Source organism: Thunnus albacares, chromosome 7 (assembly GCF_914725855.1).
Source record: "Thunnus albacares chromosome 7, fThuAlb1.1, whole genome shotgun sequence".
NCBI lineage: Eukaryota > Metazoa > Chordata > Actinopteri > Scombriformes > Scombridae > Thunnus > Thunnus albacares.
The window spans coordinates 26,815,330-26,830,266 of NC_058112.1; the positions used below are offsets into that span (position 1 = coordinate 26,815,330).

A 14,937-nucleotide genomic window follows, 5' to 3' on the forward strand; every position below is an offset into this window, starting at 1 on the left:
ATGATGGGAAAAAATCTGAAAAACCTGACTGTCCTGAGTGTTTTTTTAGCATCTGTGTCAGGGTAGAAAATGCATCTTGCACATGCGCTTTTTTCCCCCTTTGCGCGCACACACACACACACACACACTGAGTGCTGCACCGAATGACTCGGCACTCTGTCTCTGTGTGCATGTTTGTGTCTGTGTGGGCTCAGTTCCTGTGAGCTCTGCTGGCCGGCTGGAATTCAGGAATTCACACACACACACACACACACACACACAAACACACAAACACATAGCATTTATTATTTTGCTTTTTTTTTTTTCATTTTTTAACCGTTAACCATCCATGGAAAGTTGCCTGAACACGTTTTCTGTTTTCCAGCAACGCTCTGATTCACATTTGTACGTACAGTAAAAGTTACAGTAGGAGCACAGTCTTGTTTTATACCTGGCTGTACCTGTGTTTGAGCCTGTTGTAGCTGGTAGAGAGCAGTAAATCATACAAATAGAGATAACTGTATTTTGGCGATGGGAATAACACATTTTATGGACAGTCTCTCCTGTAGTCGTGTCAAAAATTTTTAAAAAAAGTCAGCATGAGAGAAGCTCAAACCTGGCGTACTATCTCACCTCAGCACCGTGCTCGGTGTGCTGCTCCGTGTGCACTTTTCTGTGTGCGAAGTGCTTGTATTTGTCGAATTGTCAGTTTTGGAAAGTCTCCAAAAATTGTCACAGCTTCCCTTTTATGGCGTTGGAAAGGTGTTGGGGGTTTCTGATGCTACTAACCGATCTGATAAACACTTAATTTTCAGCACACTGAACCCTTTAGGCAACTCTTCTGTTCCAGTTTCGGAGGGATTGTGTACATTGCTGAAGCGACTTCAATGGGAGATACCGAAAGAGGGAAAACTTTACAGATTGACTTTTATATACAAATCTCTCCTTGGGTTGTTTCCTCCTTACCTGTTTACATACATATGTAGAAATCAAAACCGGAGTTTGCCAAAAAAGCTTTTAAATATGCTGTCCATGGGTTGTTTGCATTGTCCACTTGCATATTTCAGACCAGATTGGGGTTCGAACATGTACAGATGTGTTTTGAGAAGTTTCCATTTCGAGTAAACAACCAGAAAAATAAGTGAAAACCTACTACTGTTGTTTGTTTACGTAGCCTCCAAGGCTGACAGAAGTTGGCCGAGAGCTTTCTGAAGCCAACCAATCAGAAGAGAGTGGGTTCATTGGACTGTAAATCATGCAAAGTAGAGCCCCAGAATATAAATATAGACCTGGAAATGTGTAAGACCTGTCCCCTTTTAAATTTATCTCTCTAACTTTATTTGAGATAGTTTTGGAAAATCATAGCTGTTATGCATCTTAACTAGATTTTGTCTTTACTCTTTTATTGCATCTTAACCAGCTATCGTGTTTACTCGTTTGCAGCGTGAGGCAGTCGTCTAAATCCAGTAATTTACGAGTGTGTTTTCCGAGTATTCAGAAAAGTCAAAACGGATAAGATCATAAGACAAAAAAAAATCCAGGTTTAAATTGGATTGTAAATTACCAAACCACAGCTGGATTAATGATACCAGCTGTGCACACACCGCACATGAATTCGGGGGGATGATGGTGAGATATTTGAACACGAGGTGCGGTGTTTCTCTGAGCTGATGCTTTGGGAGTATGTGGGTACCTACTGAAGATGATCAGCAGCCAGAAGTGAGGAGGAGTTAAAAACATCCTGCAGTGATCTTCTCTGATGAGCGATCGGGCGTGGGAGCAAGCGTGTGTGTGTGTGTGTGTGTGTGTGTGTGTGTGTGTGTGGAGGTGGAGAAGAATTACTGTGCGTTAGTCACAGTTCAAGCCAAAAAATTTGGCAGTGTGGTCGCTGTTTAACTAATCCTATCATTCTGAGTTTAATAACTATAAGCCTCTGTTTTAGGACAGAGAAGAAAACACACTCCTTTTTTTACTGAAAGATTTAAAGTTAAGTGAACTCGTGTGTGTTTATGTGTGTGTGAGCAGTGTTGAGGAATGCTGAGGTTCGGTGTTTATTGCTGTTATACTGGTGAGAACCGACTGTGGGAGAGGAGGGGGTGTTACTGTTTACCAGCCAGACTCAGAGCGGCTGAAGACCTGCAGGACGGGTTGAGCTTCTCATCTGAATTTAATATCTTGGATTTATGCCTGTTGTTGGCAGCTTTCTTTAGTTTTATATGATTTTAAAGACTCCCTGTCTCCTCCGATGCATTTGTCATAGAGGCTCGGTAATTTACTTCATGTTTGCTGCGCTGCTGCTGTGTTTTGATTCCCGCTCTGTGCCAAAGCATGACGGAGGTGTAGTAGTCCAAAGACGAGAATCATACAGTACCAAAAAATGTCTTTGATGTATTGTGGAGCTGGTTATGAAAATGATTTCCCAGTGAGGTTCAGTTGGCGTTGACCTTCGAGAGATAAAATCGTACAGTGAGCGATGTTGAATGATTCTTATCATTTGGCCTTTAATCCAGTGATTTCCTGTCGATCTCGCTGATTGTTTTAAATGTTTGATATCTATGAATTGAATCAAAACCGTCTTGTGTAGAGCTGCAGCGATTAGGTGATTAATCAATTATTAAATTGCCAGAAAAATTACTGGCAACCAAAACTTTTCTCATTCCAACTTCTCCAATGTGAGGATTTTCTTTTGTTTTATATATTTATGAACTGAATATCTTTGGGTTTTGGACTGTTGGATGGACAAAACAAGACATTTGATGACATCTCTTAGGACATGATGGACATTTTTTCAATAGTTCTTGACTTCTTAGACAAAACAATGAAGTGATTTATCGAAAAAATAATCTGTGCATGAATCAATAATGAAAATAAGCGTTATTTGCAGCCCTTCATGTGTGCAAATAAAAATAAAACAACCAAAATAGCAAACTAGGGCAATGTGTAGAAAGTAGCTATTAATTTACAATTCCCTTCATGAGGTTTGAGCACAGAACTGCAGCAGGAAACAGACTATCGCCCATTGTGTTGTATTTACTCGCTCATTCAGCATGTGCTCCTTTCTGGCTGTTAGTACTCATAACAGTTGTTATGTGTAAGTTGTCGAGTCTTCAGTAATCATAAAGTCTGTTCTGAGCTTTAGCCTTAAAGCAACAATAACGGCTATTAGCTCAAGGCTAGAGCTAACAGCTAAAATAACAGACCAGTCACCTGTCTGGATGTTTTTTAAAGAGCATATCAAGTCGAATCTAGACTGCGGTTTTGTTCTTATTCAGTACACAACATGTTGTTCATTTACACCATGTACCCGAATCCAAAGAGACACATGTTTTGGCATGTTAGAGGAGTGTGAAGCTAATCTGAACTTTACTTCAGCTTAGAAAAGTTCACATGCCTCACTAATATCTGAAAGACTCATAAGTCAGCATTAATGAGTCTGAAGTCAATAAAGACTGATGGGGTCAGCTGATGTTGGTTGTTTCATGCTTTTATCTGGAGACAAAAACAAATAAAATGCAATATTACTATTCTAACGCAGCAACTAATGGACATATGCAACCACAATGGAGACTTGTAGGCGTCATAGCAGAGACGACACTATTGATTTCTGGGAAGTTGTAACGGACAATTACTTTATATACTGTATTTATGAGACACTTTCAAACTGACGCACAATGAAATTCCTCAAGCTCGTCATGCCAACCCAGTACATGCCAATACATATGTATGTATTCATGTCTTAAAACATGTATTTGGTTGTACACAGCAGCTTCCTGTCTCCTTCTGTCCTTGCTGAATCCCTTCCCATCACTTTCTCTTTAAATATTAATGTGTATTTGGAAGGAGCTCTGTTTTCTAACATTAGCGCAGTTCCGCTCCTCCTGAGTAGATGTTAGATGACTGGCACGCTCCCACTAAACGTCCTCTACTCAATCAATCTCTCTCTGTTTTAAAGCCCTCACCAGTCCTCCACCACGTCAGCTCGGCGTCTTATCTCGACACGATGTCAGCACTTCACGTTCAACCGTGTCAAAACAAGACGAAATACGTACGTTTCGCCTCCTCTACTACACTGCCTCTTTGTGTTTCTCTTCTTTCCACAACTTTCTCTCCCTATCATCTCATCTCCTCCTCCCTTCCCTGCTGTACCTGACTTATAATCACTTTCCAGCTTCATCCATCATCATCAAAACTCTGTCAGAAGTAGTTTTTGTGTTGAACATACAGTATGAAGTCATGTCCGTCTGTTGTGTTTGGGGATTCGTATGTAATAGCCGTCCAATTCCTGCGTGAATGACTTCACCGCATGCAGCTGTTCAAGTAAATGCCAGAAAAGTTTCCAAAAATTTGGCGCCCAGCTTCGCAGCTCCACAACATGTGATTTGTCAGACCCTTAGCTGGTATGTAACCTTGGCTCCTCACTCTGACCCCTCACCCCTATGGACCATCCATCAGTCCCCACCTCTGATTGCCCCAAAGGATTGAGCATAGCCTTCCAGCTACTCCTGCCGTCTCCCGCTGTCCAGCTTACTGGTTCATAAAGTCTCAGCAGACAGGCTACTGAAAGCCGGCAAGAGGTTAATTTTCTCTAAACTGCTCTGGAGATTTGCTGTCCAGTAATTTTCTGGGACTCCAGCAGAGGTTGGGGAGGGGTCCCACGGTTATAGCTTTCGAGGCAACAATGCACGCAGGGGAAGAATTAAAGTTGCTCTCTATCCGTTTTGTGGAAAAAAACGTCATTACTCGAAGTAGGGATTTAGATTGCCCTCCTGTCCTTTTAAACTGGTAATCTTCAGTATCCTTTTATTTAGGCGACGTCTGTGGTGTTTGTGAAGGGTACTTCCCAGAGATTACTTGTCTATCAGAGTGTCTGGTACTTGAAAAAGTTTGAATCCCTGTATGTAACAATCTTTTCTACCCTGATTTTCTTATGTTTATTCCAAACAAACCACATTTTCTTCCGCTGGAAAAAGATAAATCATATTACTTTCCGTCTACAAGAGGTTTTTCCAAGGGAAACCCTACCAGACGCCAGATGTTAAGAAAAGTTGCTGCTCTGTATCAATCAATGAAAACAGCTAAATAGACATATACAGTATATTTATATCCACCTCAATGTGATGCATGTCATCACTGATTCCTTCATTTGGTTTGTATGAAGTTTTAATAGTTTCCCTTTAGCTACAAAATTCAAAGTACGTCTGCACAACAGGGAAGATTTGCTCAAGACATTTGTGAATTATAATCTTGTTACAGTAAGTTTCTGTTTGTTAAACTTAAAAAAAATGTACATGCCGTATATATAATTTTTGTGGCATTTAAGATAGTATCAGTTCTGGTGAAGAGAAATATACTTACTCACTGAAACACATACACTCTCTCTCTCTCATGCTGTCATATCTTTCTGCCATCTACTCTCATTGTGAAGCCAGCCTGTATTTCGCCCCCAGCGGCTAACATTTGAGCAGTGACAAGAGGACATGTAGATGACAGTCATAAGTCACTCTTTTCCAGCTTAATGACTGGCTGAGTTGGACAGACAGCTGGGTTCAGAAAGCTACAGAGAACTGATGAAGGCAAACCAACTGGAGGGCTGAATGAAGGCTAGAGCAGCTGGTTTCAGTAACCGAATATTTATATCAAACTGAAAAAGCCAGCAGGTGGAATTTGGAGATGACGTGAGATGATGTAAGCCTGCTCAGACACCAGTGGTGGAAAGTAACTAAGTACATTTACTCAGGTACTGTACTTAAGTACAAATTTGAGGTACTTGTACTTTACTGGAGTATTTCCAGCTTTAGTTACTTTTCAGCTTTAGTTACTTTTCTCGTGAAGATTTGATACAGTGGATAATATAACATCTTTGGTATGTCTATGAGTTGTTAACAGCTCCACTAAATAGTGATTTGTCCCTCTAAACTTCTCACATGGTTTCATTTCAATAAATGTTCAAATGATCCAATATTTCACTAAAAATCAAAGATTCGAGAAAAAGTCTAAAAACTGAACACAGATTTGTGTATCAGAACTTTGTTTTTTCTTCTTTCCTCTCCCGTTAATCATCTCACGACCCCTCAGATTTATCTGGTGGCCCTTTGGAGGGGCCCGACCCCTAGGTTGGGAACCACTGGACTAAACTAGCTAACTGTATATAAAGTAGTGTAAACTAGCTCCACCTCCAGCAGCTACAACAGTAACATGCTGCTCTAACACTGATGCTTCACTATTAATAATCTAATGATGTCATATATAATAATATATCAGTCAGAGGGACCAAACTACTACTTTTACTGGTAAACTGACCCACTCAACCTCTCTCTGGCCCTCATAAAATTAGACAAATGACCACCTGTCAAGTTAACATGACTGAATCCTTGAGGTCAGTGATTGAAATCTGTAATCCACACCCACCGCCAGACACACACACACACACACACACACACACACACACACACATACAGACACACACATATTTAACAGGTCTTTGGCCAGAGATAAGAAGCTGTTCAGTGATGAAGGTGCTCGCCCGCTGAATATTGAACCATCGCTGACTAATGTTAGCATAGCTGTAACACAGACGTAATGAGCTGCACGTTGCCAACACTGCAGTCTCTCCAGCATTGCTCCGCTCATGCTCAGCTGTTAGTTGCTCGACCACAAAATCATTGTGATTGGCTGCTCCACTGGAACGCGAATGGCAATGATTTGATTTGATGTCGGTGCATGCTTTCAGTTCAAACAGAATCTGTGAAAATTGCTGCATTAACCTTGGTACCTTCTGCACCTCAGCCTGTCTGAACTTGGAAAAAAAAAACCAAAACTGCTGCTCTTTTGCTTAAAAATCACAAATTTCACATCGCAGGAAGCAAAGAGGAAATGATAGTGTGAGAAAATGAACGTGTGATGTGTGAGATTGTGACTGAATCAGTGGTGGTAGACGGAGTGTTTACTGTCGTCTTGTTCTTTTCCTTTTTTCCCGACATAAACTCTGAGTTGTTGAAGCTTGTATTTCTCACTCTCTTCCTTTCTGTCTGTTTTTTAGCCTCTGCTCCGTCTTTCATCCTGCACAGTCCACCTCTTTGTTTCTTACAGACACCCAGCTGTCTATTCCCTCGCTTTCTGTCTACTGTATGTCTCGTGGTGCTGGGGCTGGCCGACTGCCTTGCTCATCCTCTCTTTTCTCACTTTTTCCTGTCTATACAGTAGCACATGTGCTTGAAGCCATTGAAGAAAAAAGCTATTAAAAAAACTGGGGGGGAGAGATTATTAAAATGAGAGCAGCACTCAATTTTGAGTCTTCAAGGGCTAAAATTCTACATGTGAATAATAACCTCAATTTAGTCTGAAATTCTGTAAATTTATGTTTGTACAAGGACATTGTTTCCAATAAACTGCCAGGCAAAAAAGACGGATACTACAGTGATTATATGTGTTTATGTTCATAGTGAATATCTAGAGCAGCAGCTTGAGAGACACAGAGGAAGATAGAAAAACAGGAAAAGTGAAAAGAGGAAGAAATTATGAGGTGCACTGACCCAGAAAAGAGAATGTATGTATGAAAGGAGAAGTACAACGTAGAGCGAGAGGGAGACTGGCAGGGATCAGGTAATCCTTCACAGCGGTGGTCTTGGCGTTGGCCTACATTTAAATTTAGTTCTTGTTTTTACATTTTGTGGTACTTGATACATTCTTACACTTTGATATTGATTTATTTGTGTGCTAATGTGGTACTGGCATCTGTATTTCCGTGGCGACGGGCATCTTGTAGAACAGCACTTTCTAAAGATACATTTTCTGTATCTATAGCTGTAGATACATTTAGTAGTGTAGAGGAAGCATCTCTAACAAGACAAACATCTGGCAATGTAAAGGTCGGCATCACAGTTCCCTAATTATATTCCTGTCACCAGAGAATACTTATTAAATATAAAACACTGACAGTGATGCCAGAAACAAACATGGCAGTGTGGAACCTTTACTCTTGTCCTTTCATATATCTTATTTGATAATCAGTTTTAGGTAAAGAATTTAACGACGCTTCATAGTACAATGGGCTTAGTATACTTACGTGTTTTTTTTACAGTATTCCCAGAAATAAATGTTTTACGATCTGAAAGACTTAATTAACTTTGATATGTGAAGAATTTCCTCCCAAAATGAGAATATATCTACTTTAAATAAGGAAATCATAAATATACTAAATCAAACAAGCGCCTGATTCTGCAAAATTTATGACTCATCTGAATTTCTTTGCTTTTAAAATAATTACTTATATTGACTTTCAGTCTGATTTTGGGAGTATTTTAATATTTTCATTTCATGCTTTTCGAGTAAAAGCCTCTGAAAATGAGTTTTTCTCTTAGTTAACATAAAGTTCAGTGAGATAAAAAAAGGTTTTTAGCTTCAATTGCATAAAATCAAACATCAATTTAAACATATGTTACGTTATTATCGTTTAGTTATTATAGTAATTTGGCAAGAGTGTTTCTGCAGCATCTCTGTCTCATAATCATCAGCATATTTAACAATTTTTTTTAAGTCACATTTGATGTGTCTTAGTCTGTGTGTGTGTGTGTGTGTGAGAGAGAGAGAGAGAGAGAGAGAGAGAATGGAGTGCTCTGTCCACTATCAACAGGGAAGTGGTGAATTACACCATTGTGCTCTCATTACAGCCACTTTTGTGTGGAAGGTGGCAGCTGTTAATCTTGGCACACGGCTAGAGCCCTTGGATTATCACATGAGTCACACACACACACACACACACACACACACACACACACACACACATACATACACAGGGTATGCGGCTCTGATAAGCTGCGGCCAGTAGCCTTTAAATTCATGAAGCGGCTACTGTTCCTCATTGTTTTGAATAGCTATCAGTTCTTGTCTCTGTCTTTGACTCGGTCTCATGCTCCTCTTTTGTGGCGTTTGTGATAGAAGTTCCCTTTACAATCCAAAACAGAAAGCCTATTGAGTCGGCCCTCTCTGTCATGGGACAGATGAAATCGCCGTGACTCTACTGACCCTGTTGTGACTCAATGTACTGGAAATGCCTGAGGCTGCTGTGAGGATATGAAATGATGTCTGAACATCTAATTTCTCCATTGAACTCTCATTGTTCTGTTGTTTTGCTGCCATTTTTAACCTTCTCCGTCTCTCTCCTCTCCCCATCTCTCTCTTCATCTCTGTCCTCCTCCAGTTGGGATGTCCTGAGTCAGTCCTGTGGGCCCAGAGAGCGGTGTGCTGATGGGACCTGCTGCGCCACCATGAGCTTACAAGATGGCGGCTGCAGCTACGCCAGCAGCGCCAACATGGCCACCGCTAGTGGCAGCATGCGGCGGCGCCTGGAGGACCAGGAGTTCACCCTGCGCGTCTACCCGGGCGCCCTGGCTGAGGGCACGATCTACTGCCCCGTCAGCGCCCGCAAGAACACCACAGCTGCTGAAGCCATCGAGTGCCTCATTGAACGGCTGCGCCTGGAGCGTACCAAATGCTACGTGTTGGCCGAGGTGAAGGAGTTTGGCGGGGAGGAATGGATCCTCAACCCCGGCGACTGCCCTGTTCAGCGGATGATGCTGTGGCCGCGAAGCGCCCTGGAGAACCGCAGCGGCCTGGGCAGCGGTGACGACTACCGCTTCCTCCTACGGGAGAAGAACCTAGACGGATCTATTCATTATGGTGGCAGCCTGCAGATGTGGTTGCGGGTGACTGAGGAGCGCCGGCGCTTGGTGGAACGGGGTTTCCTCCCCCAGCCTGCAGGGAACGAACCTCCGTCCGACCTCTGCGCTCTCCCGGAGCTAACAGAGCGCGCCCTTTTGGAAAGCCTTCGTGCACGTTTCCGCCAAGAGAAGATCCACACTTACATTGGGAGTATTCTTATTGTGATAAACCCGTTCCAGTTCCTGCCAATCTACAATCCTAAATATGTCAAATTGTACGACAACCACACACTGGGGAAGCTGGAGCCTCACATTTATGCTGTGGCTGATGTAGCATATCATGCCATGCTACAGCGACGGAAGAATCAGTGCATAGTAATTTCTGGAGAAAGCGGATCTGGGAAGACCCAGAGCACCAACTTCCTCATTCATCACCTGACTGCCCTCAGCCAGAAGGGATTCGCCAGCGGGGTGGAGCAGATCATCTTGGGGGCAGGACCTGTGTTGGAGGTAAGACACTAACTTGCCTGCAGTATTGAGCAAATGTTACAGAGGATGTATTTCCATTCATGTTTGTCTGTCAGTTTGTCAGCAAGGTATCTCAAAATCTCAAACTAGATATTTGCCAGCAAAGGAGCAAATTTGATTTTGGTGGTGGTCCAGATCTGGATTTCCACCATTAGATACAATTAACCATGTAGATACTTGCCTCCAAATCTTTGGTGAATGTTTGCAGTGTGAAGAAATTGGTTGTGATGGTGTGTTGGACAAACTTTCAGTGTTATTTTTTTGTGTTTGTTCTTTGAGTATCTTGTAGCTCACTGACTGGAAAACCAACACAGCTGAGTTTAATAGCCCTTATCCATTGCAAGACATTTTCCAGGAACCTTTTCAGGAACTCTGGAAATTTACCTGGGTTTAGATCCAGAGGAATCTGGGCCTCAATTTAGTTGCTGGGCCATAGTTCCTGCTGCACAAAAACGCGAGGAGGAATGTGCAAAGGGGACATGAAGTTCCTGATTTAATTCCTGCATTTAGTCAGTGTCTCTTGGAGCTTGCATGTTCAGATAACCTTTAGGTTCTTTGAATATTTTAAGTGCAGCGTTTCCCCTACCGTTGCCTTGGAGGGGCGGCCCGCCCCTCCTGAAAGAAACAAAATGTTTATTTATCTTATTTACCTAATTTATGTGCAAGCATTACTGCAATTGCAATAAAAGGTTTGCGAGTAAAAAGCCAAAAAGAGTTATTTATTAATGTAATCTGCATGAGAGATGGAGAGACGACGACCCCGAACATCTGAAATTCAGGCCAAAATAGCGAGTGTGAAGTATTTAAGGTGGAAAGCAGTGAGTGAAAGAGAGAGTGTGTTTGTGATGGTGAGGCTGGCGACTGGAGCAGACAGTACCAGTATAGCTGTGAACGTAGCAGTGAAATGTTTGTACAGTTTAGGCTATTTGTTGGTGAATAAATGCTACAACTCCTCAAGACTCAAGCCAAGTTCCTGTGTCTTGCTTGCCACCTGCTGATAAAAGTGAAGGGGGTTAGCCCCGACGTTAGCGACAATGGGTTGGCCTTACCTGACCAGGCTCACTTAAGGTGGACTGACCTTTTAGGTGGACCAGCTATTCTCATTTTAGAGACAATCTCAGCTGCTCCTAAACAGAGAGAGGAGAAACGTCTGGCTGCTGAGTCTCTCCCTCCCACCCCCACCCTCCTAAGCAGTCAGCCTAGGGGAAACACTGCAGACCTATAGCTTTAACAATGTAAGACCAAGACAGAGACTAATAAGGCTCAGGAAAACATAAAGAAATGTGTGACCTTGACTAGCCTTACAGACTATCACAGAATACATGGCATATAGAAATGTGATTATAAAGCACATGTTTCTAAAAATATCATCCAGGTTTAGTTATGTTAAGTGAAAAAATCCTACCAATCTAACATGGTATAGTTCCTTTTACTATAGCTGTGAGCTCAAGCCAAGCTGAATACAATTCATACGTTGTGAGTTAGATGCCCTAGTTGTAGAAGGAAAGTGACAAAAACCTGATCTGAAGACGAGGCATGAAATGGATTATAGAAATGTCCTTCTGAAACAGGAATGCCTCGACATGCAGGATAACCTATATTTAGCCCAGATTTACCACATATGACTTTTATATATATTATTTGACCTAGAAACTGGTTTTCTGCTGTGTCCAATCTCTTCATCGATGGAAAAAAAAAAAACCTAATGGAATGCTGCCTAATCCGCCCCGGATTATAAATCAATAATGAATTATGGATTATGGAATTTCACTGGGAATTTCGTGTTTTGGGAAGGTCCATTCAAGGGCAACATTACACTTAAACTGCTTAAACTGCTTAAACTCAGATTTGTGACATGTTCTCTTTAGCTTAATAAATATGACTTGTTGAGCTCTGAGTGCCTCCCAACATTGTTGTTTTCTGGCAGCCATTTTGTTCTGCAGCACACAGCTTCCTGTCAGGACGTATGGGGACGTCACGTCAACACGCAGCTGTGCATGTTGACACCATGTGCGTCCCATGTGGAGATCTGTACGGCAAAACGGGGCTGTTGTATGGTCAGTTGGATATACAGTGTGTCATCTGGAAATCATGAATCACCTTTTAGACTTCCTAGCTGCTTCCGGGAAAGAAACATGTAACTGCAGCTGTTTATGTGTTTTTAAAAGGGTTTCTGGAATCTGTTTTCATTTTATTTTAAAGCTCTTGAATAAAAAGATGCTTTGGAGGCATACATTTTCAAGTGACTGCCTTATACAATGCAGCACATGCTAACAATCTGTTACAAACAAGGGATGTATGTGTTGAAAATGACTGGTATTTTGGCTCCGTAGCTTTACCGCATAGCTGTGGTTGAACCTGTCCTTCACGCGGGCACAGTTGCACTTCTCTACAGGTGATGATTCGACTCTGGTGACTGAATACCTGTCTGAGCTCAGATGCCAGAGGCGACAGCGCTGCGAGGTCTGAAAGGCCTGTTTTGATAATAACACAGATAGAGGAACATTACTCTCTGAGGAAATAGATACTGTTCAGTGGCTTGTGTGGTGCGTTCGGGAGTATGATTGTGTCCCATGTAATCACTTCTCCATCAATCACCTGTCTAACCGAGGTGTTAAAAAACAAGGTGCACAGTTTAAATGTTACAGAGACAAGCAAGCAAAGTGAGTTATAAAGCTAGGAAAATTCCTTATTTCATTTCTGGCTCCAGTTTGTTGTGTGTTATTGTAGATTGTGCTCCTGATACATGAAGAAGAATTGATTTTTGATAACTATATATTACAACATGATTAAAGTCTCAAACATAACATAATCTATCTTTCTTAGCTAGCTTAAATCTTAAAGGAATAGTTTTACATTTTAGGAATCATGCTTATTTGCTTTCTGGAAGACAGTTAGGTGAGAAGATTGATACAACTGATGTATCTTTCCAGTTAAATGTAGCTCCCAAATTGTCAAACTATTGCTTTAATTCTGTCAGTGAAACTAAATCCTAGTGCATTAATGTAATAAGAGAGGATCAAATGACTATGTGTATTTGGAAATGGTTCCCTAAAGAAGCCACAGGCCACATCACCTGATTTTCAGTTCTGCAAAGCTCTATAAAGCATCTTTGAGCTCATTTGGTTTTCCAGACCGCAACTTTACTGTTTTGGTTCCCTCTCACTGCTCTCATAAGCTTAATTTGAAGACGTACCTGCCCAGCACCAAATAGAAAACAGACGAAGTTAGCAACTAGCTGGTGAACACTGTGGAGAATTTAGCTGCTAAAGAGCCAGATAGTATTTCCCTCAAGAGTTGGTGGAGACCAAAAACAGAGCTAAAAAGAGAGTGAATACTTGACTTCCTTTCACCAGGTGGCCTGAAACATGACTCCAAATGAATGCTTGTGTTACTGCAGGGTGAGTAATGTTCAATGCAAAGTCTAGTGGCATTTATTGAAGGCTTGTGAGTCTAAAGCACCATAAACGTCAGGTTTACGGTTTCAAACGTCCTCTAGTTTTGTTGCAATGTAAATGGCAGTTTGAGAGAAAGTGACAGTAATATTAGTGGTAATTATTGTGAGGTATATGCTGTTTTTTTTATCTATAGCATGAACAGTAAGATATGCAGTTGTACAGGAAGTAAAGGTAATTAGATTTTCACATATGAAAATCAGAAAATACATTTTTTTTTTTCATTTTCTGGGAATGTGTTTTTAAAAAGCTGCTTTTATGAGGGAGATAATCTGATGATAAGAGAACAATTTAGCCACTCATTCCAAGCCAACCACGTCACCCTCTATGAACTTACGACTCCTGTTCTCACCATCTAACTGTTCACACTCTATAAAAAGCATCCAACATTAACCAGCCCTCAGCTTGGACTGTACGGTCCTTCCTGCGTGCTGTAGTTATTCCACCTCTCTCCGACAGCTGAACATGACGTCCACATTAATGCACTGTTTGCATCCTATGAATAACAGCTGGATGCAGGGACATTATAGGCTGACTTGTTCCTTTGAGAAGAAGCCCTCTGGGGTAAAAAGTTTACTGCCAGCCAAGACACAAGGCTGCTGTGTTGAACCAGCCCGAATTCTTTGGTTTCCACAAGTTGTAATGCCAATTACAGAACCTATTCGCCTCAGTCAGACGCTGTTGCTGCTGCAGTGACGCTTTGTGAAAGTTTGAATTTTTGCCAGAGGCAGAGTCAGGCTGAAAATATGAGGTCAGAAAGGCATATTAGATGGATTAAAAATGCCTGCCAGCCTAAAAGAAGAATTGAGATTTTGACTAGTTTGTTGTCCCAGTAGCTTCAGTTCCCTTGTCTCTCTGTGTAAAACTATATTCGAACCCTTCGTCTGCTCCCATCTTCTTGTTTATTATCTATATCTAACTTCATGTACAGTCTGGGGCAAGTTACTTAAAAATGTAATCAATTACTCATTAAATATTACTTATTAATTACTCAACAGCAAAACTAATTAGTGACATAACTCGTTACTGTACTTGTCTCATTCAGCCCAGCTCAGTGGAACTGCTTACATCTGCTCTGCAGATTTTAAAGCCCTTTGAGGCAAATGTGTGATTTTGGGTTTTATATAAATGAAATTCACTAGACTTAACTCCAAAGCCGCCTCACCCACAGGTCATATATTCTGTGTTTAACACGTGCAGAAATAGAAAGTGATTTCACAAGCTGTCAGCCTACTTTTTGGAGGTATTTACTAACCATCAACAGCTAGCTTAAAGGACTTGGCTAGCGATTTTCTACATTATTCTTATTGTCAAGA

General features: G+C 41.4%; 1 protein-coding gene across 1 annotated transcript in view; it reads left to right on the top strand.

Annotated features, from left to right (window-relative positions):
* Positions 1-14,937, top strand: part of LOC122985638 (unconventional myosin-IXAa-like) — a 159,010-nt gene that overhangs the window by 27,614 nt on the left and 116,459 nt on the right. Inside the window, exon 2 of the mRNA XM_044356466.1 lies at positions 9,179-10,148. Within this exon, the coding sequence (XP_044212401.1) occupies positions 9,246-10,148 (903 nt within the window). The 5' untranslated portion in view covers positions 9,179-9,245. The remainder of the gene's footprint in view (positions 1-9,178; positions 10,149-14,937) is intronic.